Genomic DNA, 24,199 nt, shown 5'->3' on the forward strand with positions numbered 1-24,199 from the left:
AAGGGCTATTTGCCTCACGCAGACCCTCACGTATGTGAGGAAGGGTCAAGCCTGCATGGTCTCTGGCTCCAGCAACAGATCACTCTGGTTCAGAACAACCCCTGCTTCAAGAGTAATTAATAATAATAATCTCTCGTGGACTAGGGGTGTTTTCTGTCAGCTCTACCACGAGAGGGAGGCAGAGGCGGAAAATCACAGGCTGTGGCGAGGCGAGATATCAAGCGGGGAGGCGCTTTGAGCGTTTTCCTCGGCGCTAGGCAGCAACCATTCTGTCGGCGGGGACTCCGCTGTCTGCCCGTTCGCGGCGCGGGCGCGGCTGAGGGGGGCCGAGCTCCCGCCCTTCCTCTCCCGGCCGTGCTTCCGGGCAAGGGCCAGGGCCTGGGGACCAGCGCGGCGCCCGGCCGGGTGAGTGCCACGGCTCCGCCGTCCTGGACGTGGTTTTTGGTTTTGTTATTTTTTGTCTGCGGGAAGCTTGCTCCTGTGTTGTTTTTTTTTTTTTTTTTCTTTCTTTTTTTTTTTTTCTCTTAAGAAGTAGAGGCTGCACGGCATTGCTGGTGGTTTTTTTTTTTTTTCGTGACGTGGTTTCTGCTGCTTCTCAGCTGGAGTCGCAGCGGTGTGTAGCGGAACGCTTTTTATGTGTGGGAGTGACGGGGGCACCACGGAAATGTTGAGTTTTAACGCCTCTTACGGTGCGAAGTCCAGTGCCGGGGCAGTGGAACGTCATTTCGCCCTGGGAAGTGCCAGACCCTTTGGCTTCCTGTGCCTGAGCGGGGTGGGGCAGCGTCGGCGGTGGGCGGTGGCGGGGCAGTGTCAATCACACCCCCCCCCCATGTCCCACCGTCTGCCCCTCCGGAGAGGCGCCATATGAAGAGCCGTTAACTGGAGCTGTCAGTGATCTTACCCTGCGGATGTTAAGATCACTCCTAACTCTCCAAATCCTAAATGAAGCCCTTTTTGCCTCAAGAAAACTTGCTTTGGTTCAGAGGGTGAGAACAGGGATGTCCGTGCCGCAGGCGCGGCTCTCTCTGTGGAGGTAGACACCGCCTGACGCTCATCGCCCTGAGTCGCGCCCCCCGCCGACTCTGTTTGAAACAGTAGGTTTGGGACTCCGCCGAGGCACCTGACAGGAGTGGAGGCACCCGCATGTACCGGGCGCTAATCCCTATTGTAATCTTGGTGGGGTGTATCTCCTGGGCTGCAGGAGAGCTGCACCCTGCTCTGGCCAGGTTCCCCTATGGCAAAAACTGTAGTTGGGAGAGACACTGCAGCGTGGATCAGCTGTTAAATCTAGATACAGCCTTTCTGTTCACAAAGACTGCCCTAAAGTATAGGTGTCTACTGCTGAGGATGAAGGCTTCAAATTCATGGTGGTAGGCACACACGGGGTCGGGGCATCCAGAAAGCTCCACAGGAGTGCCTCACTTCTGGCCCGCAGAGCCCACGGGGAGACCAGGGCGAGGAATGAGCTGCTGTCAGCAAACCCCCTGATCACTGAGGATTTTGAAGCAAATAGTTTACAGTTGACTGACAAATACGTGCTTGTATAATGTGTTTTTTTGTTCCTTAAAGTGCAGTTATTGTGTATCGTCTCCAAAACCGCTCTGATGAGAAGGGTATCTTATCGGTAGTTACGTTGTTATTCCTGAGCTGCAGAGAAAGGATAGATAACTATTGGTGTAACTCCTAGCCTCGTGTCTCACCTGTTGAAATATTACTTACAGTTTGGTTAAATGAACTGATTTTCAGATAGACAAATAGTGTGAGTTGTGTCCTTTTGTGTGCAAATTATTGCCTATCACGGAAGCCCTACAAAAATTTTCTAGATAATAACTACTTGCTGCTGTCACTATTCTTGTACATTTTGACATCCAGGTCAGAAAACCTTATTGCTAGCAATCTGCAGATATTAGGACAGCAGGAAAATTCTGGTCTTTACTGTAAGCAACATGAACTGAAAATGCTGAGTGTCTTCTACTTATCTGGTAAAGTACATGTTGTTAAATTACTCATTTCAGATGGAATTGGAGGATTGTTTCCATCTAAGCTTGCTTTATTATTTTTTTAGTTATGGGAGAGAAGAAACAGGAGAAAAGTTGCTACTGTTTATAGCAAAGCCACTAACGAGAAATTTTCTTAGGTGGAAGATTGTGCATGCAGAAACTCGTTCTTTCTGCCTATTTATTTGAGATAATGAATCAGTAGTATGAATTAGGTGTTGGCTTTATATTTTGTAGCAACATATCAACACTAGGCACTGCCTTGAGGGAGGAACAAAACACATAAACTTTTACCACCATCTGATCACTTAGGATGTCTGATGATACTTATCTGTAGTTAGCTCAGCATTCTAGTATTTATCGCTTCTTTTTATAAGCGAGTGGTCTAATCTCAGGTTAGTTAAGTACCTACCCAGCTGATGTATTTAGTCTATGACAAGGCATCAAGTTGCACATGTTGAGGTGTGCATGTACCTTAAAGCTATCTATAAGCAGATTTTTTTTATTGTGTGTGTTTCCGTGTTGCAGGCAGTAAAATGGAACTGAAATGGACTTTGATTTTTCTTTGTACTACAGAAGGAAATTACAGTAATCTGTCATGCTGACCAGATAACTTTTTTTTTTCTTTTCTTTTTTAATCTTGTAGGTCAAATCAGTCTGCTGACTTCTACCAGACTGGCTGCTAGGTTTAAAACACAGCGTACACACGTATAAGTAAGCTGAAGGTAATACTGAAGATATACAAATTTAAAGAAGGTAAGAGTTTATGATTCTACAATTCTGATGCCTAATGTTTTCCTCAGTTTTTCTTAGAAGGGCAAATAATTGTCTTTGTGAAGTCAAAAGAGAATTGTTTTAAAGTTCTGAACAAAATACTGTTGTATCTGATCATGTCAAAAGTAGTAATACTTACCCAGTGAAAAGTCTAGTGACACCAGTGGAAACTGCTGTCTCTGTTACAGCTATGGGACTGAGATACAAAAGCAAAGAATAAATCCATAAAGTAACTCAACTGTCTAGTATGGGATTTAAGGTACTTGTTCCACCAAATCAGTTTATCTGTGAGTTGATAATCTTCCAAACTAATTATGACCTTTGTTGCATAGTTTGTACTGGGAAATGTAACAGACAGAAATAACTTTTCAGTTTGTATTCAAATAAATTTGAGCCATTCTTGTTCTGTTTTATTTCCCAGGCTCTGAACCATGGACAGCCTTTGTGCATCAAGTACCACTTTTGCACTTGATCTCTTAAGAAAGCTGTGTGAGAACAAAAGCAGGCAGAATCTGTTCTTTTCTCCTTTTAGTATTTCATCTGCTTTGTCTATGATTTTACTGGGTTCAAAAGGTAACACTGAAGCCCAAATAGCAAAGGTATGTCTAAATAAAACTTAGTGTATTGAATTTGATGGAATTGTATGAACAACAAACCTATATATTGTAGTCTGTGACCTGCACTTATGCTAAACTATATTGTCATTCTGGTCTCAGAGAGCAGAGGTCTTCCTTTAATATGTATGTAAGCAGTACCTGGTTTTGTTTTTATATGAGGAGCTTCCTTTTGTATGAAATTGAGAGGTTCCTAGTTTTGTTGTGTGGGGTTTTTGGTTTTTTGAGATCGTGATCTTTCTTCAATATGTCATTAAGAGATACCTGCAATTTTTTTGTAAGTTTGGTGAATCTCTGGCTACATAAAATATTTTCTTCTACTATCTTCTTTGGGCTTAATGTCAGACTATACATGTTTTGAAAATGTAGCCAGGCACATTAAAAAAAAAAAAAAGAAAAATCCACCCTGCTTGCATGTCAGAATGGTAGCTGCACCTTGACTTAACATTTTTAAACTTGCTTAGATGGCAAATATCGCTTGGCATATTTTTTACATGTGCAGTTGACAGTATTAAATGAATGATCAGTCATTTTTGTTTGCCTCTTTTGTGAAGTGGAAGAGGAGTATAAACACACTTCGTTGTTGTTTAAATCTAGAAAAGTTTATCCAAAATTATATTATGTTACTGCCGTACTCTGAGATATTTAAAAACTGTCTGGATATAGTCCTGGGCTACTGGCTGCAGATTGCCCTGCCTGAGAATGGGGGTTGTACCAGATGACCTCCAGAAGTTCCTTCCAACCGCAGCCATTCTGTGATCCTTTGATGCTTGGCTTCAGTGAAGGAAACTAAATACTGGCAACTTTTCTACTCCCTGATTTATTACTTGTACAGCATCTGTCTGGGTGTGTCATATGTGACTTGCATGACAAACTCCAGATGGGAAGTGTAATGAAAAATCTTTTGGCTTCAAGTCACAGATTTTAAACCTAAGAGTAATTATAAAAAAAATAAAGTGCTGAAGCAACTGTGTTTAAAGGAGGCATGGACTCCACTGAGGATGTTTGTCTTTCTACAGGTGCTTTCTCTGAACAAAGCTGAGGATGCTCACAATGGGTATCAGTCACTTCTCTCTGAAATTAATGCTCCAGACACCAAATATATACTGAGAACTGCTAACCGACTTTATGGAGAAAAGACATTTGAGTTTCTCTCAGTAAGTAACCATTAAATTTGTGGCATTTTTTAGTGTAATGTACTTGCCACCTATTTCCTTTGGAGTTCAAAGGCAGGCTTTGGGTTTTACTTTCGAAATTTTCTAGGCTGAGACCTACCAATACAATAGATCATGCCAGAGCCTGGTATCTGAACTTGGTGGAGAGAGAAACTGCTTTAGCTAACCTGTGATCTGAATGAACAACTGGTGTAAAGCACTATAAAATCCATCAGACTCTAAATCTTCAGAGTTCCATGATCCATTTATATTTTTGGTTGACATCTCTCTTCTGCATCATGTGTAGAGGTGATAAAAAAGAACTGTTATTGCTCTTCAGCATGGGCAGTATTTTGTAGGTTTTCTGTTATGTAAGTCATCCAAAGATTGTACTGAGAGGAGTACATGACTTTTTAAGATTTTCCTTATCAGATCTAAATAAGGATAATGGGTATTGTTACACATGTTCCTGTAAGTGCTTCCCTAGAAGCAAGAAGATGTAAGGCTCTATTATTTTTTCTTTCCCCCTGGAGTGATTTACAGTGATTCTTTTTATAAAGAATGCTAGTATTTCATTTATCTAGTAGATAAAAGTTACATGGACTGTACTCTAAAACTTTTCATCTGTGTAATAAAGATCTAACTACATGAAATCAGAGAGAAGGTATGTTTTTTCCTCTCAAAAAAAAATTGGTTTACCCTTTAAACTAAAAGTTTTTCTATTAGTCTGGGAAGTTTAACAATGAAATTTATGTAGAGAGAAGCTTACAAAATCATATATTCTCTCAGGGAAGCGAAAAAAAACCACCCCAAAGCTAGCCACATAATTTCTTGATTAAGTTATGGAGAACTTTGTAGCATAGTAAACAAGCCATTTGACTTGATAACATCCAGTGGACAATTCTTAGTTCAAATAGGTGGTATAAGACCTAATAGGAATGTATGAGACAAAACTAATGGCTCTATATGAAGCTGAGGAAGGAAAGTAGGCAGTCTTTCTTGGTGTATTTAAGAATCATCTGTGGCTGAATGTGAGTAAAATATATTGCTGAAAAGCTGTTCTCACTGTCTATGTTAGTCTTTTATAGAGTCAAGTCAGAAATTTTACCATGCTGGACTAGAACAGACTGACTTCATGCATGCTTGGGAGGATTCCAGAAAACAAATAAATGCCTGGGTAGAGGAAAGGACTGAAGGTGAGTGTTTTGCAAAATGCCCTGTTGTATGTAATGGCTGCCAGGGCTTGGGTAAACAGCTGTTTCAAGATATAATATTGTGAATTAAAAAACCCAAACATTGAGCTCTTGCTCTGGTACATAATTTTCCTATCTATTGTGTATTAATTACAGAGTAAATACTATATTAGGATATAATTAGATAAATGGCAAACTGTTAAAAAATGTGTTTTTTTCTATGTATCATAAAGGTAAAATTCAGAACTTGTTGACGGAGGGGATTGTCAGTTCACTGACCAGACTTGTGCTGGTGAATGCCATTTATTTCAAAGGCAACTGGGAAAAGCAGTTCAACAAAGAGAGGACAGCAGAAAAGCCATTTCAGATTAACAAGGTATTATGTGCTAAAATGCTGACAATACACTGTTACTCAAGTACTCTGAAATGAATACATTTAACAGAATCATTCAAGCAAGGTTATCTTGGGCAAGCTGTATGAAATTCCTTATACACCCTCCTTTTAATATAAACACTCTCTGTTTTGTTTCTCTTGTTTCACATAACTACTAGAAACTTTAACAATTAAGTATTTCTTTTGTTCTGTCTCTTTTTTTCTTTTACCCTTCTTGTTTGTTTGACAGGTAGCCCTCTACATCGTTACAGAATTTAGAGCTGAAGAAAACAGTTGAGTGAAGCTGTCAGGCTATTTGAGAGTTGTGAACAATTGTTAGTGAACTTGATTATTTCAGCATAAAACTGGTGTAAGAAAATAAATTTTCCTTTAGGTTGTAGGCAGAAAAGAGCACTTACACATGTGCAGAAGTTTCTGAATGTAAATCTTCAGTCAGTGTGCTTTTTTTCTGCATTTCTACCACTGAACTGATCTAAAATAAATGGGGGGGGGGGGGGGGGGGGGGGAATCGCCTTTGAAGACCTCCATGTTATACTTGCTTGCTTTTAGAAGTAGATCAGTGCTATTGAAGAAGACTCAGCTGCTATCATTAGCAGGCCATGGCTGCCCCTCAGGATCACCTCAAACTCTGTGTATTCCTCCAGATGTTATTAACAAGAACTTGTAACATGACTTCCTTAACCTGCTTAACTACCTGCATAAAGCAAACATGCAAAACTGAAGCTGTCATGCCTGACTTCAAACTGTCCCTCCCCCGTGGTGATCTATATCTAAGAATGCTTGAAACTGCTATTACACTTTTTACACAGGAACTGTTACCACTTATGCCATAGTACCTACTACAGCACTTCAGAAACAGCTGAACTGACTTGATTCCTAACACCTTGCCCTCTCACTGTTGAAACCTGTTGAAAAAGCTCACAGAGTATCCGGGTACACTGTTTCATTTTCTTTTCCTCGACCAGTGCAAATCTAGGGCCAGGTTTTAAAATGCAACACTAACAGCATGTGGGGCTGCTGAATAATCTGCTTTTTTACTTGTGATAGAATATTGTGTAGTGCTACCACACATGGAAGGTTTGGCATCAGTTCCCTGCAGAGATGTCACACAAAGCTCAAGCTTACAGATTTGCTCTTTCCTTTCTGTCCTGAGGAGAAGCAAATTCAGTGATGTTTCTGTACTGGATACTGTGCCATGGTGAGCTCATGACCCAAATCTTAATGTTTCTGGAACATTCTCAGAGCCCAGTCTAGCTCTGAGATTACCTTTTCCTTTGTAAATATAGAGTATATATATTTTTAAAATACTGAGAGTTTTTGGGATCCAGATAACTACTGGAGAAAGCTGTAAGATGTAAGGTTAGGGCATGTTGCCTTGGCTCACCCAAGGAACTCACTTTTAGATATGCAAACAACTGCAAATCTCTTTTCTTGTAAAACTAAATGGCTTAAGTTTGTATTTGCATGATTGCAGCTCATGCTGTAGAAGTGTGTGAGTAGGCTCAAATGAGCAATTGGAAATCCCACATGTAAGATATAACCTAGTTAGTGTACAATCTGTCCAGTAACAAAGAGTTACTTTAACATCCCAGGAGCCTTTCCAGCATCCTGTGGCTATTTCTGTGACTCTTGCATTTCGTATGACTCACTGGATGATTTTTCACATGCCCTGTGGCCTTTTCTTTGCTTATCCATCCTCTTCATGTGTCACTGCTGTTGCAAAATAATTCCTGCTGTAGCCTCTGTGGGCGTTGCTTCGATGGGCTGTAAAAACAAAAACCTACTTGCATGGTTATGTCATGAGAGTGAGGGAGAAAGCAGTGGAACTCTTAACTGAAAAGAAGGAAAATAATGACGTCAACATTAGTAGCTGATGTTCCATGTGAAAAGGGAAGGAGATAGAGGAGAATGCATTTGAGAAGAAAAATCTTTTCCTTCCTTCCTTTCCATGCGACTTTTAAGAATTCAAAATAATGTTCTTGCTTTCTTGGCATTTTTAGTATCATATTAAAATATTTTCAATCCTCTTTGTTATGGCACTTGCAGCCACGTGGACTAAAAGTGAAAATACCTACACTGAAATTACTTTGTATTCATTTAAAGCAAGGAACACAAGCCCTGCTTTTTTACCAGCTCTGTTCAATGCTTGTTACTAGTTCTTAAGTGAGCAAATATGTGTCTTTGCCTTAAAGGACACTTCACAGACATTAAAAATTAAATCTCGGGGGTCCTTCTTAACTCTTGCTTTACAAAAGACAGTGGTAGAGCTGTACTCTGTGGTGTATTTAGTTCTCTTTAGTCAAATTCTAAAAAGCCCTGAGTAACTGGATGCCTGCTTTGTATTTCAAGACCAGCATACTACCTCAGTACTATTGATATCTCTTTATTTTTAGAAAGAGACCAAACCTGTGCAGATGATGTTCAAGAAGGATAGATTTAACATGACCTATATTGGGGACTTCCAGACCAAAATCCTTGAGCTCCCTTATGTTGGTAATGAACTCAGCATGATCATCCTGCTCCCTGATGCAATCCAGGATGGATCCACTGGCTTGGAGAGTGTAAGTTGTTGAGCTAAAAGCAAAGACAGTCTGTATCCTTCCAGGGAAGAAGGTTTGATATTGCCTATAGACCTGCAGTTCAGTTCCACACCTATTATGTCACTGGTGCTCAGCACCAGCTGAAATGTCCCCCACCTCCCTGCCCCCACAGTGACTGGCAGGCCTTTTGTCACTACTGGTCAAGCTGTGTGGTGCCCTCTTAGCCAGAGGCTCTGGAAGACGACCCAGCCCTCCTCAGGAGCAGAGGTTAGCTGTGGTTATGGCGAAGGCCTAGTGTGGTGAGCACTATATGTGGCGAGGGGGGATTTGGGGGAGCTCTTGGTAAGCTTGTTCCATAGATCTGTTCTGAACAGCTGGCAGATTGTCTCTGACCTACCACCTGGAAACGGGCTCATGGGAAAGTGTAGGATCTCTCCTGTTGTGGAGATGTGATACAAGTTTTGGCTATTGCATGCTTTGGACAAGGTATTTATTAATATGGTTTTCTGACACTGACTGCAAAGGGTGTTGCGAGCTGACTTTTTTATCAGCCTGTTAACCTGAAGGAGGACCCTTTGGTTTAAGAGGCAGAAGAACTGGGTTCAGTTTCTTTATGACCTTGTCATCAATTCAGCAGTGTCCTTGCTTCCTGGATATGAAAATGTAAAAAAAAAAATCAGTCTTAACATGCTTTATAAAAGTAAACTTTACATAGAAGGGACCGATCCTTGTTGTATCTACCAAAAAGCATATGGGGTTGATTTTATCTGGGGCCATAGTGTCTAGTGAGAAGTATCATGGGAAAAAGATGCATGTTATGCACTATGTAAACAAACACAGTAATCACTACTTTTGTCTGTGTAAAACTGACTCATTTTAATTATGTAACTTTTGGGTTTTTCTTTAGCTGGAAAGGGAGCTTACGTATGAGAAGCTGATAGATTGGATCAATCCTGAAATGATGGACTGTACAGAGGTGAGGGTGTCTTTACCCAGGTTTAAACTGGAAGAAGATTATGATCTGAAACCCCTTCTGAGAAGCATGGGGATGCCTGATGCGTTTGATTTAGGGAAGGCAGATTTCTCGGGAATCTCAGCCGGCACCGAGCTGGTGCTCTCAGAAGTGGTTCACAAGTCCTTTGTGGAAGTCAACGAAGAAGGCACTGAAGCAGCAGCAGCCACAGCAGGAGTGATGATGTTGCGCTGTGCACAAATCATTCCAGAATTCACTGCAGATCATCCCTTCCTCTTCTTCATCCGGCACAACAAAACTTCCAGCATTTTGTTCTGTGGCAGATTTTGCTCTCCCTAGAAAGGGGATGTCTTGGCAAAAGAGCCACCATTACACAGTAACTTTGTTTCCTTAGAACAGGGCTCCTCTTTTTGCACTAACTGTCTCTTTCAACTGTGCCTGAATCCAATTCTGTGGCCTGCGTCTCAGGCTTGGATAGAGTAACAGCTGCTTAGACATACACAGCAACTGCCATTTAAAACAACTCTTGCCCTGTGCATCTGAGTGTAGAGGTCTTACTTCTTGCTGACACAAGAAACATCCCACTTGCTCAGTGAATATTTCCTCTGTCCTTGCGCTCCCATTACAGTTTCGCTGTTTGTGGCCACCAGGCAGTGAGTCAGGTACCGACATCTCATAGGAAAGGAAGAATTTTGTTTCTGAGGATATTGGAGTACATCTTTAGCTCCCCTCCCCCTTTTTCCACCCATCCTCAGTTCCTTTTTCTTTTTTTCCCCAGACTTACCTGTTTAATGTTTTGATACATTCCCTAGAGATTAAAGGAGTCTTTGTCAGCCTGTTCCGAGTCTTGTGAAACATCCTGACAAGGCAGGATTTTTTGGATAATACCTGGACAAGCACTTAGGCAAGAATGGGAATAAAAGTATGTCTTTGCAGCAGATGTCCTTACAGGTTATTTGTGGGGTGAGAATTGATTGCTGTTTTAAAACCCAGGTGTCCTGTGGTGAATTACCCATCACCTAGTTCTAGTCCTTCAACAAAGAATGTAAGGAAAAACCATATGGTGCCTGTGTAATATTTAAATGACAAAGCTTTAACTTTTTGCTATTGTTTATATATTTTTCCTGTTCATAGTTTCTTAAAAAATTTAACTGAATAATACCAAAGATGTAGCTGAAACAGCTTTCTAATACAGTATTTGCTGTTTGTTTCTGAAATAATAAAGTAACTGTAAATGCTGTAGGACTCTGTTTCTCTTTTTCAAGCGTAAATTATGCATTTTCTTTAACCTATAGTATGAGGAAAACAATTATTTCTTGATAGATTACAACGAACTTCTATGCAGCTAGCTGGGAATTTGTTGTTAAAGAGGGAATTTTTTTGGAATACTGCGTACTCGTGTGACTGCAGTTTGGGGTTGGCCTTGCTTGGGTTTGTGGCAAAGAGCCTTTACAGCAGCGGGGTACAGGGCCAAGCGCTGGTGTCTGGGCAGGACCGGGGTGCTCCCTCCTGGCCTTGTGGGCGACCCCTCCCCGGGGTCAGTGGTCGCTGTCCGGCTGGAGCTCGATGCCCCTGCGCCTTCCCCGGCACGCAGTACCAGCTGTCTCGGGTGAAGAGAATAAAGGCACATCGGGAGGAACACCCCCCTCTCCGTTTAGCCACCAGGATGCAGGTCGCGCACTCCCGTTGGAGGCCCGGTGCTCCGCGCCCCAAGGGGCAGTACGGGGCGGGGGGGCGGTCCTGGGGGCCCGGCCGAGGGAGAAAAACCGGCGGGTTAAACCGAAGGGAACCCTCTGTGATGTCACCTGCTTTACGTTAAAAAACTAACGATAACCGTGACCTAAAACCTGAGCGTAAATCGAGCAGCACAATGGGAGGGAGACAGAGACCTGCGGCCCTGCTGCGGGCTTCCCCCACCCCACCGCCGGCTCGTCCCGCCCCGCCCCGCCCCGCCCCGCACCCGCGGGGGCTCAGCGGGAGCCGCCGCTCCGCGCCGGCCCGGGCAGGTAGGCAGAGAAGTGGCCCTTGGCTGCGCTGGGGCTCCGCGGGGCTGGAGGGGATCGGGGCAGCCTCCGCCCTTGCCCCCCCCCCCCCCCCCCCCCCCCCCATGTTTTTTATGGGAATGGGGAGATAACGGGACGAAAAGCAGCAATTTTTCCTCCCCTCTGCCCGTTCTCCCCGCACCGCTCCGCGGCAGCGGGGGTTTGCGCGGGGCGGCGGGCGGTTCCCGGGCAGCCTTGGGGCGGGGGCTGGTTTCGGTGAGACGCTTGCACAGTGCGGTGGTGTAAGCAAATGAAAGTAAAAGTTCGCTTTTGGGCTTCTGTTTGGATTTTTTGGTTGTTTTGGGGGGCTGTTGTTGTGTTTGTTTGGGTTGGGGTTTTTTTGTTTGTTTGGTTGGGTTTTTTTTGTTGTTGTTTTTTTACCATCGAGCTAGATAAAAGAGCACTGCAAAGATGCAGGGCGTTTATCTGTCCGGCTGTGGAAGCAGACAGTATTATTTTGCAATTCCTGTAGAAAGACTGTGCTGGAAACGCCCGAGTTCAGGCGCAGGCTGCTCCGTGTAGCTGGGTCTGGCCGGTGCTTGTAGCAGTGGCACTGGGCTGCGGCCCTGGTCGCTGGGGGCAGCTGCACCCCTGCCTGCGTCTCAGATTAAACTTGAGGAGAGGAGCTAGAGACAGCTAAACCCAAAAGGCCTGCTGCAAGCAAGCAAAGAGAAGCAGGAACCTGAGCTGGGCGAGCAGGAAGGTTTTACAGGATCGAGCGGTACTGCCACTAGCCTTTGGGGAGGTTTTTGTCCCTGACCCAGCCCTCACACCTTTCACCCCACTCCAAGGGCCTCCTAGGAAGCATCTCGCCAAAACGAGCCACGGCTCTGGCTGTGTAGTGTCAGCTCTGAAGCTCTGTCTGCTCTCTGCTTCACTGCTGCCCTTGATAGCTGGGACGTCACCTTCAGCTAAAAAAAAACCCGGGTGCTCTGCCCGTCCGTTTAGGGCCGCTCGGCCCAGCTGGGACTCAGGCGCGTTTGCCCCTGGGCGCAGCGTGCTGGTAGCTCGCTTGTTCTCAGCAGAGCAGGCTGGTGAAGGGAGCGGTGCTTCACACTGCTTGAAGGTAAGCGTGCGTCTAAGCCTTTGACAGGATCGACACCTTTTTGTGGCACGGTTTGCGCCGTGAAGACGGGCAGCTTGCTGAAAGGTGCCTAAATCTCCCGAGGAGTTACTGTGACTGTCCTCTGTGTGGGATCAGGGTGGAAGAGCGGGGGGAAATCTGCATGACTGAGCAATATCTGGGGTGTGCTGGGTCTGTGAACTGAAGGACTTTGACTTGCAATCCTGCCAGCACTTCCAATTTCAAGTTAGAAGGCAAGGAATTTTTTAAAATAATGTCTTTAAAGTTAATGTGATAGGGAAAGTCGGGATATGCAATTTATGCGGAAAAAAGTTATGCTTTGTCAATGTGACTGATTTTTTTTGAGGAGGAAGATGATGCACGGACAATTAAAACCTTGCTGTTTCTGTACCCGGATGCAACCACATCAATCCAGTCTTTATTCTCTGAGTCACATAAAGTTATCTTAGGTTTCTGAAGAGTGTTTCCCAGAGTCCTTACTGAGTGTTTTATTTTTCAGCTATAACCATGGAGAACCTGCATAATGCCAACAGCAGATTTGCACTTGATCTGCTCAGAAGGTTTAATGAGACCAATCCAACAGGGAATGTTTTCTTTTCTCCTGTCAGTGTCTCTGCTGCTCTGGCCATGGTCCTTTTAGGGGCCAAAGGTAATACAGAGGCACAGGTGCTGAAGGTTAGTAAAAAAAAAAAATCGCTTTATATTTTATTTACATATAAAATTGTTGTGGTTTAGAGCAGGGAAAATGAAAAGAGTGTATTATTTTTATGCGCCCAGAAGATTTGTCATGCACACTGGGTCTTCCTTGGGCTCCTTTCTGCAGTTACCTTCTGCCTCCTCTGATCCAGAGTCCTCTTTCCATATTTGCTGTGGCCCTTATTTCTCATTTAATTTCACTTGTTAATTCTTGAAGTAGGAAACTGATTTCATTAGTTAGTAAGTCTCCATTTAAATTGACTGGAGTTTCCAGCAGCAAGGCCTTTTTAGTTTTCATGAGACATTTTGACAAATAAATATTGCTTTGTAATACAAGGTCACCAGTGGTATGCTTATTGCTAATAATACTGCGTATTTTGTAAGAAACACAATAGTCCTGTGTAGTTTTATATTTAAAGTGTAACAGCTATGATGATGCTACCAAAGTATCAGTATCTTAGTAACAGCTAGGCACTTGGGTATCTCAGAGGAGCTGAGCTCACATGCTTATTCTTGCCATAGCCTTCGGTTAGGTAGGATAGTTTAAGAAATGTCATTATAAATTGCAGAAATGGTGTACATAGGAGTGTGCCAGTTTCCCCTGAAGCCTCCTGCATGAAAAGCACTCAGTTACAATTTTTTTTGCCCTTTGTTAGGCCAACACCTGCTAGTGCAAAAGGGCGTATGACACTTCTCATTGCAGTCATCATCATGTGTTTGCCTATGAATAATTTCACCTTTGTATTTTGGACTTTAGGAGGAACTGTTTTATACTGTGGAGTGGTGCTCTGCTTACTGAATCAGACAATAACATTATTTTCTCACTACTTGTACAAACAGACTTTGAATGTGTTTCATGTAATCAAACTGACAGCCCCGCCTAGGATAAACCTACTGATAGCAAGACTCATGCAAAAAGAACTTGGGGGAATAAAAATAGTGTGTTTCCACACAGTCACCTTCAGTAACACATGTTCTTGTACCATAATGCTTTACTTGTCAAACATAGCTAATTAAGGACGCAGTGATTGGTAACTGTCAAGGGCTGTTTGCAAGCATATCGAAATCTCTTTCTGTGATCATAATCTTATTGCAAGTTGCCTCCATAATGTTTTTGCTCAGCTATTCGTGTGTACAACACAACTTCCATTAATGTGGGCAGCAAGGTCTGAACAAAACACCAGTGAGAAAAAATGAGGGCTTTCATTTGAATCCAGTGAGTGTTTCACAGCAGTCTTCTCTTCCCTACTAGGAGATAAATAGTTTAAGTCTGAATCCCTGCTTTGGTTTAGCCTTCCTGTCAGTGAGGTCTGGCAGCTTCTGCTCTGTCATATCTGTAAGCTTTGGCCAGCCAGCTTGCCTCTGGGTAAGGAAGTACTGGTAAAGAGAAACTGCAGTAATGCATTTGATTTTTAAGATGATGCAGTTTTATATATATATATATATATAAGCAATTATATGTTCATAAAACTATAAAAGATAATTGTTCTAAGTTTTCTGACCCGTGCTAGTTTTGATTTTATGTTCTGAAAAGCAAAACCCCATGTTCCCTTGGGCCAAAGCGGAAGCAAGAAAGCTAAAATGTCTCTGTGGCATCGTCTCTCTTTTCAGTTCCCCACCTGGGAATGAGTCCTCGTGACCAGTGGTCCATGGAGGGGAGGTGTGCAGACCTCACAGGGACAGGACTCAGGGTTATGATCAACAGCTTCAGCGGTGACTATGTATAAACGAGGAGCTTAATACAAGTGGCTGACACAGGCAGTGTAGCACCAACAGACAGTTTCATTCATTCTTTGAGGTTTACAGAGGTCTCTAAGCAGCTTCCAGCCTCTTCTCTTTCTTTAACCTGCCTACCTGCTGGATCAGACTCACCCTATAGATATACTGTATGTTCTTTTAAGGCAGTATTAGCAGCAGCTAGTTCAATTCTTTTGTTTCAGACACTTCATTTTGACGAAGTTGAAGATACTCATGCAAGATTTCAGGCTCTGACTATGGATATAAACAGAAGCAATGCTCCCTATCTCTTACGGCTCGCTAATCGGCTTTTTGGAGAGAAGTCTTACAGCTTTTTGCCGGTATGCAGGTGCAGATCATGATGGTGTGGTGGAACCTGGTGGGAAAATGCAGCTATTTGAGTATTTATGACACAGAAATATTTTTAGGCATGTTTGTAAATGTTACTGGACAGCTGACAAGTGTTGTGTACATGCAAATACATTTCTGTATCTGTAGGCATCTGTGCATCTCACCTAAAGGATGGTACACAGCAAATCCTTTTCATTGCTTGTTCAGTTCTGCTACTCTTGCGCTCAAGAGAAAAATCATTTGTCTAGGTTCTTAGTTTACAGTAGCTATCATAACATCCCACTCTGTTGCAACCAGCTTTTTAGGATGCAACCAGCTCTGCGTCTGTCGCAATCAACTTTTTAGGATGCAACTAGCTCTGTGTCTGTTGCAATCAGCTTTTTAGGATTTTCATTGGTCTAGTGCCACATTACTTAAATATTTTTGAAAACACTGTATTTATTTGGGAGGGGATGCCCAACATGTCTAAACAACATACCTCTTCACCAGTGAATTATACCTTTCTGGGTACCTAGGTTGCTATTTTTGTCCTCTTCAGCTTTTTTGGAGAGTTTTGTTTTATCCTAGCTGTGCTTGAGCCTGTTTCAGGAGAATGACAGGTAAATATTGCAACACTTGCAGTAAGCACTCAATCACCTGTTTATGTGGCACATGTAAAATGAGGCTTACTCTGAGAGGGGAAAAAAACCCAGAAACCCCCTCAGGCAGTTCACTGTTAGAGCCCCACCTCAAAGTAGGTGAATAAACTGTTTGACATGCACCTTATCAACATCATAAAGAGATGGTTTTTTTATCTGCAATGAAAGTTATGCTTATCGTTCCAAAATCTAGGATTTCCTGACTAATACTCAGAAATTATATGGAGCTGATTTGGCTACAGTTGATTTTCTTCAGGCTTATGATGAAGCCAGGAAAGGAATTAACCAGTGGGTAGAGGAGAAAACTGAAGGTAAACTACTTTGGTTAATAAAGTAACTGGTAATATTTCATACTTTGGGAGCAGGAACAGGCTTTATTTTCTGCCACCTTTAGAACAGTTTAATTTTGCCCTGCAATATGCAATTGATGCATTGACAGAACCAGAAAATGCCTAAGCAAGACACTTAAACAGTTCCATAACTTCAGAGACATTTCCATTTTTTGTGTTCAGGCCAATGAGTGCAGGAGAGATGCCTAAACATAAATTTATACTCATGAGTTGAGAGAATTTGTTTCAGACTATCCTGGTCCATATTGTATATATATTTCCAGATCCAGTAATCCAAAATGTCGGTGTTTTCTAGTTCTCGTATGATGAGTCATACACGACAGTTTAAACTAAAAATACTACATTTTCAGCAAGTTACTGTATATCAAAAGTTATAGTAGTGTGTACTATTAGAAAGTATGATGAAGTACTGAAACACACTGTATTATAGGAATGGACCAGAGTTTTAGATGTGTTAATATTTCTGTGGCGTCAGTTTCTCTATGTATGTTTTATGTGCCATCAACTTATGACAAGGTTTTGTTGTGACTTTTTTTTTCCTGCCCCCTCTGAAGGTAAAATCCCTAATCTGCTGCCTGAAGGATCAGTTGATAACATGACCAGGCTCGTACTGGTGAATGCTATTTATTTCAAAGGGAACTGGGCAGAGAAATTTAAAGAAGCCAACACCACCGACGTGCTGTTTCGGTTAAATAAGGTGATACAGATATATCTTGGTAGTATATATCTAATGAAAAGGTCAAGTAATACAGGTGCTAAAGTAAAGCTTTGCTTACAGATAAAATAATAAACAAATATGAAGTCTTGCATTAATGTTTTCAGTTCACCCAAAGGGCTTTCTATCAATTTTAGTGTTTTTCTGTATTCAGCATCAGAGACAATTCTCACATATAGATTAGGACACACACACCCCCTACCTGTGCCTAGCAGAGTTTCTATCTGCTGGAAGTTTCAGCTGCTGTGAACTGTGCCTCTTTGCTAGGTAAACAGTATTAAGATGATTGCATATTTTGGTTAAGACCCATTTTCTTATTCTATATTCTGCTTATGTTAACAGCTTTACAAGATACTGTATAATCTGCTTTATCTTGAACAGAATTGATCTTTGTTGACATTTAACGTTGTCATTTTTGGGGCTAGAACAATATAAAGGTACAGCAACTTGAAGAAATTGTTTCAGTTTCTGTGTAGACTCTAATATAGAAGCCAAAGGAGAATCAAATATAATACAAACCCATTATGTCTACAGAAGAAACTGACAGGCAGTCAGAAGACTGAAGAAATCAGTTTATAATCATCTGATATAATGGAGGAAGAGTTTTTGCAAGAATACAATTTTTAACGCATTTGTTTCTTATCAGTTCTTTAAATTAGTATTTTCTGAACTGTTATTTTTGGTACCTTTTATCCATCCAGAATGAAAGAAGGACAGTGAAAATGATGTATCAGAAAAACAAATTTCCTTTTGGGTACATCCGTGAAGTGAAGATCCGTGTTTTAGAGCTGCCTTATGAAGGAAGAGAACTTAGTATGATCATCCTGTTACCTGATGACATTGAAGATGACTCCACTGGACTGCAGAAGGTGACTTATCTAAGCTAATGCAGTTATTTAATGCATAAGTTCAGCCATTCAAAATGAAAGCCTTAATGAACCTGCGTTCTCAGAGCCCCATATCTATCAAGCGTATTTTTAGACAATGCTCTACTAGCACTGCAATAAAGAATACATGGACATGCTGCAACAGGAAGAGAAGTTGTGTTCTGGTTTTGTAGCTTGTGTGCATGTGTCCTTTTGCTTGCTGAACTGAATAGTGAGGGAGAGTGTGAAAACAAAGTTAACTATGAGAATTAACTTGTCTTGCTTTTTTTTTTTTTAATGACAGAACTTTTCTTTCATTACCTTTGAAAGTCTTTATTTATTTAGTCTTAAAGTAGTGGGACTGTTTTCCATTAAATGGACAGGAACACATCAGTTTCTTTGAGCTCTCTGATGACTATTCTTCTTACTTGTTTTTAATTATGTAATTCCACTTAGGTACGTTAAACAGTAAGAATGACTGGGTTGACTTGCTATCAGTGCATGCTTCTCCCTTCTGTACAGTACAGCAAGAAGCAAATGCCTCCATTACTTTGTAAAGTAAAAAATGCACTGACTACACTTAATAGCATTTGTTTGCTCTATGTGAAGCCATCAAAGATACGGGCATGGTCATTTTGTATAATTGCTTTATAGTTGTTTAGCTCTATAAAGCCTTGTAAATGTTACTAGAAATGAAGTATTTCTACATTGGTGATATGTAATGATCGCTGTCTTTTTAATTCTAGCTGGAAAAGCAGCTTACCTTAGAGAAGCTCCGGGAATGGACACGTCCAGAGCATCTATATTCTGCTGATGTTCATGTGCGTTTGCCAAAGTTTAAGCTAGAAGAAAGCTATGACCTTAAATCAGATTTAGCTGCTATGGGCTTGTTGGATGTATTTGACAGTGGCAAGGCTGACTTATCAGGAATGTCAGGGGCACGTGACCTTTTTCTCTCTAAAATTGTCCACAAGGCTTTTGTAGAAGTGAATGAGGAAGGCACGGAAGCTGCAGCTGCCACTGCTGGCATTGCTATGCTCTGCATGGCTATAGAAGAGGATTTCAATGCTGACCATCCTTTCCTTTTCTTTATTCGCCACAACCCAACGCAAAGCATACTTTTCCTTGGCAGATATACTTCTCCATAAAAGAGAACTTAGCATTTGCAGACCACTTCCTGCTGTAGTCAGTGAAAGCTTTGCTCCCGAATGAGTTGGATTTTTGTGTAGAAAGTTAGAGCTTCTGTCTTGAGTTCCTAGTAACTTTGACTCATATTCTGTCTTTCCCGTTAAAATAATTCCAGAGAAACTGAGGAGTAATTTATTTTTCTTTCTTGAGATTGACATTATGTTTAATAAGTAGGAAAATCTTAACTGTAGGCAGAAGAAATCTTTTGAAATTGGACTAGAAATACTCCTGGAAGAAACTTGTGTCTTAAAAGCACAGGATCACCCTGTATGCATCCTCACATGGGCTTGTCTATGTTACAGCCCCCTGCTGTAATAACATAATAAACCAGTCATTTCTTACGCATGTATATTACGATGTTCTTGCAAACCTATTCCTCCCTCTAAAGTCTTGCTTTTCAATGATACCTTAATAAAATACTTGTAGGCACCAAAAGGCATGCTCCTGAACAGCTGAGCTTACTCAGTTCTGTCATGAAATAGAAGGTCAGATAACATTTGTTTAGAGACGTCTATTAATAGAGAAAAGTTTAAGCTATTTAAACAAAAGTAACTCCTTCCAGTCTTTAATCAGAAAACTTGCAATACAGCTTTTGAACAAGGAGAAGAAGAAATAATGAGTAACAATTTTAGGTGACATGTCTACAGAAGATTTTTAAAATTTATAATCTGGTGCCATTTTAGTTACTGAAAATGTGAAAATGTGTCCGGGCTTAGAGGTTTTAGGTGCTTGAAGCTAATGGGTGCCTTTCTGCAAATTCAGAAGCCTTCAGTATAACATTAGATTCTGGTCAGAACCTATGGTATCCCCCAGAAATACTTCAGCTTCCCAGAGGATGACTCTGTATAATCTGCAGTAAAAATCTGATGTGTCTCTTTATGTACAAGTATTCAATTTTACTGAGCTGACTTCCACTACCTCTTCAAATATAAACCTTTTGTACTGTACAGCAGCCATAAGGGAGCCACTGCAATTACATACCATTAGTGTTCTTTGTTTATTTCTGGAGGTGATTTGCTTGTGTCATGTGCATCTTGGGTACTGTAGTGTTCACCTGTACAACCTTAGTTTTCAGTGGGGCACAACAAATTCTGTAATTGCAAACTGTATATTAATTTTGTCTTTAGGCAACAAATAAAAGTTTTTTTTTCTTAAACTTGTGTCCAAAATTAAAATTTCTGCACACAATTTAATGTATTAGAGTAGAAAAATACCTGTTTACCTGAAGACTAGCTCCAAAGAAAATCACTAGTGCAGCAGGTGCAATCAGCTGTTTGAAGTCCTTGGCCTGTTCAGGTAGGTGAAAATACTGTAAAACAAATTACTCAGTAGAAGAGCGGATTGCATGAACCACCAGTTTCCCCTGTAAGTGTAATGACCCCAGCTGTGAGCACCTACAGGGAACAGAGAGAGAGAGAGTAAAGATTTACATAAAGTGACACAAGCACTTGGTCTGCATATTAGTAAACACGTTTCCCTGTGCCAGCAATACTTCAGTTGCAAAGGCTCTGGTAAATTTGTAAAGGAGAACATGTATTGCAGAGTGCACATGTGAATGTAACCCTTTCCTTGATGAATGCTCTGAAAACCCAATGATTTGCAAATGAGAAAAATAGGAGCAGGAAACCCATATAAAAATTTGGAACTGTGTAACATTGCGCTAGTTCTGGGTTTCTGAGCCTATGTCTTCAGCCTTTTAGCAAATAAAGCTGCTGTCAAGGACGGGTTTTGTCTAAGGCTCAAAAACTCCATTGTAATTACATCCTTATCTTTATATGCTTAACCTCAGTCAATGCATGCAAGATATATGATGTCTGAAGGCTTTTAGGGCTGTTATTACCAGGAGATCATAAGAAAGATAAAACCTTGCATAATAGTACAAATCAGCATAGCTTTAAGAGGACACTCATGTATTTGTTACTTTAGTCTCAGTATTCAGTAACTGAACTATTCTATTGAGACAAATTTAGCTTTTTACAGATAGGATGCACAAAATAAAAACTTAGCAGTAAGAGTCTCAATAAAGTCAGCTTCACATTCAAACATTTTTAAAAAAACAGCAAGCTTACTGGCAAATATTCCCCTCTCATAATGCATATCCGACAATAAGATGATAGTGAGTGTTGTTCCTTAGTACTCTTTTTTTTTTTCCTGTGCTCCTGTCAGAACAAGTGACTGACAAGGTCTGACTGACAGGGAAAACTGGGATGCTAATGGTATTCACATTTCTAAAAAATAAAATGCTGCTTCAACTAGGTCATGTGAAGAACTTCATTTTTAGAACTACTGAGTGAACACAGGTCTTTCTGAGTTCAAAGCATGATAATTTTCAGCATGAGATGCTTTAACTAAGGAAAAAAAAAATTTAATGACTTAAAGATATAACATACAAGATGAGAGAATGTTACATCAGAAGTCTCAATATAAAATCAGGAGCCTAGCCTTAGTCTTAGCTAAGTAGCAGTCATAAATCCACACCCACAAGATACAAAAAATACTTTCCAAACATAAAATCAGTTGTTTGTATTAACCCAGGGGATTGCAACATTAAAAAGTCAGACTGACCCCAGTTAAATTTCCTAGGAGGGGACTTGAGCATGAACTTCCCTGTTCAAAACCAATTTGCAACCAGCTGCTGGTTTGAGAAGACAATCTTCCAGTGGAAGAGAGGATTACAACAGATGGAGTTTACTCTCCATTTTGGCCTCTCCTAAGCAGACCAAGCTTTATAACAATCCAAAACTCAGAGCAGTATTTGCTCATTGTGATGTGATGAGTAAACCAGACTTTGTACAACTGCTTACATAGTCTCTTTAAAATAGCCCTTTGATTTCAGTAATTAAAAAAAAAAAACAAAAAAAAACCACACCACCATCCAGCATCACCATTTGGTTGCTTTCTATCTACCTGACTCATACACTTTAAGTTGCTCTTCCTAGAAAGTAAATATCATAGTGTGGATAAGGAGGACAGTTATCTCTGGTTTTTAAGTCACCTTATCCTAGAGATAAATTTACATAGATGAGTTAAGTCACAGCATGTTTAGTAGTACTTTCACTGTTAAATGTTTTTATGTGTTTATATATGACCAAAATCCTGGTAAATTACATAAACCTGATCAAGTCCCCAGATGTCTTAGACAGATACTTGGCTTGATTTTTTAATATGGTTTCATTAGACAGGAATACGACCAGTGCAATTCACTTGAACCTATTGAGATAAAAGATGCAACTGAATTCAGAAACTGGCTTTTGCCTGTGGGTTTTGTCTTTTTTTTTTTTTTTTTTTACTGTAGTGAACATGTCTAGCTCTGTCATGTCAGCTTATGGTACCAACTAAATACATACTCTTATCCATATTCATTAAGGGCCCTATGCAATCCCTGACTACTTAATAACAATGAAAGGCAAAAACCACAGCCAAAATCCTGGAGAGCACAACCTGTTTGGAAACATGCTGAACATGTGCAGAGGTTTCTGGCAATTCAGATGATGAATTTACGACATCAGCCAGAAAATGTATCTTCAGGTTAAATAAAACTTCAACAAACCAGCTTGTATAATCACTTTTAAGTCATATCATGGAAAATGATTGACAGTCATTTTGGCTAAGAACTTTTCTCCCAATACAAGAGCAAATACTCATAGAAAAAGGAAAAAAATGCAGCCCAGAGGCTAACTGAGGGTTTAAACTATTTGTACGTGAAAAACAGTACAAACAACAAAAAAAAGAAATAATGATTTCACATAAATATTTAGTATAAAAGCCTGGACAACTCTTTACCAGCTATATCATCCATTTTTTTTAATCTGCGAGAGTGAAGCTAGCTTAATAATGGAAACAATATTCAGCAGATAATTTTCTAAAAACTGCAATAGAATTCTTTGGAGGCATTATTTAATAGATGCTTCTGGTCTTGCTATCTTTGACATTGGTATGTTACTATTGGAAGAAACAACATATATCAGTACAAGTTGTTTCTCACATTCCCCAGCATGGGCTACAGTGTGGCCTTCTGCACCGTTTGTGTTACTTCTTAGTGGGACAATTTATATAAGAGAAAAAGAGATTGTGATATGGCAGATTTTGATGGTGCTCCTGATAGTGGAAGCAACTGTCACCTGACAGGATCATAAATCTCATCCCCAATTTTTTCGTGACATTGCAATATTTGGTATTACCTTAGAAGTCTACACTCTGAAGTTAAATAAATACACCAGTGTGTCAGCATGTGATTCTTAAGAAGAGACCATTCTTGCCCTTAAGTGACCTTCAAAAGGTAAGCCCCATGTACTCAAAAGCCAGAAAACAAAGGAATATACTTCAATCTGTTTTAATTTCATTCTTTCATCTTGTGCTTTTGAAGCAATTTCACTAGATTGGCTTCTGCTTGTTGAAAGCAGCATTGCCAATCCTAAGTAGGCACTTTACACATTATCCTGAGAGGAAATGGAAATGTTTGCCTTCAGTCTGCTTCAGAGGGACTGGAAATAGTGTGGAGTGAAATGTCTGTTTGTGAGCGTGTCTGGTCCTGGTGGACTTTTTAATGGTGCATAGAGTTCTTCAATCAGTGGAGATGATGTAGAGATTACCTTTAGAGGGAATAGAAGAGATGTGCATCAGCGGGAGAGAGAAGCAGGGAGCACCTACTCAATTTCCAGTATCTTGCCGAACACCATAGGGAGGAAGGGAAAAGGTAAATAATACTTCGCTCAGAAAGAGGCCACAAGGCATGATGGCTTTTGAACTGCAACTTCTTGTTGGCAACATTTTAGTAGCCTGTACATCAGACTGCAACGTCTGATGGAGCTGTCCTGAGGGGCACAATCCCTCTTCATGCAGGACTGACAGAAAAACCCAACGGGGAATGAAGAATGAAAAAGCACCTCTGAA

General features: G+C 41.0%; 2 protein-coding genes across 3 annotated transcripts; both read left to right on the forward strand.

Moving 5' to 3' along the window:
- The first annotated feature begins 260 nt into the window (after positions 1–260).
- LOC141957683 (serpin B6-like) lies at positions 261–10,877 on the forward strand. Its single transcript, XM_074899587.1, has 8 exons — positions 261–405; positions 2,644–2,753; positions 3,193–3,370; positions 4,405–4,542; positions 5,618–5,735; positions 5,966–6,108; positions 8,520–8,687; positions 9,574–10,877. The coding sequence occupies exons 3-8, from the start codon at positions 3,203–3,205 to the stop codon at positions 9,976–9,978; spliced, it is 1,140 nt and encodes a 379-aa protein (XP_074755688.1). The 5' UTR covers positions 261–405; positions 2,644–2,753; positions 3,193–3,202; the 3' UTR covers positions 9,979–10,877.
- Positions 10,878–11,608: 731 nt separating this feature from the next.
- LOC141957684 (leukocyte elastase inhibitor-like) lies at positions 11,609–20,456 on the forward strand. 2 transcript variants are annotated; one of them, XM_074899588.1, is made up of 7 exons: positions 11,609–11,645; positions 13,265–13,440; positions 15,402–15,539; positions 16,381–16,498; positions 17,092–17,234; positions 17,954–18,121; positions 18,865–20,456. In XM_074899588.1, the coding sequence occupies exons 2-7, from the start codon at positions 13,273–13,275 to the stop codon at positions 19,264–19,266; spliced, it is 1,137 nt and encodes a 378-aa protein (XP_074755689.1). In that variant the 5' UTR covers positions 11,609–11,645; positions 13,265–13,272; the 3' UTR covers positions 19,267–20,456. The 2 variants fall into 2 exon arrangements, with proteins under 2 accessions (XP_074755689.1, XP_074755690.1); XM_074899589.1 differs by lacking the exon at positions 11,609–11,645 and adding an exon at positions 12,727–12,747.
- Positions 20,457–24,199: the final 3,743 nt, after the last annotated feature.

This window comes from Athene noctua, chromosome 2 (assembly GCF_965140245.1).
Source record: "Athene noctua chromosome 2, bAthNoc1.hap1.1, whole genome shotgun sequence".
In the NCBI taxonomy this organism is placed as follows: domain Eukaryota; kingdom Metazoa; phylum Chordata; class Aves; order Strigiformes; family Strigidae; genus Athene; species Athene noctua.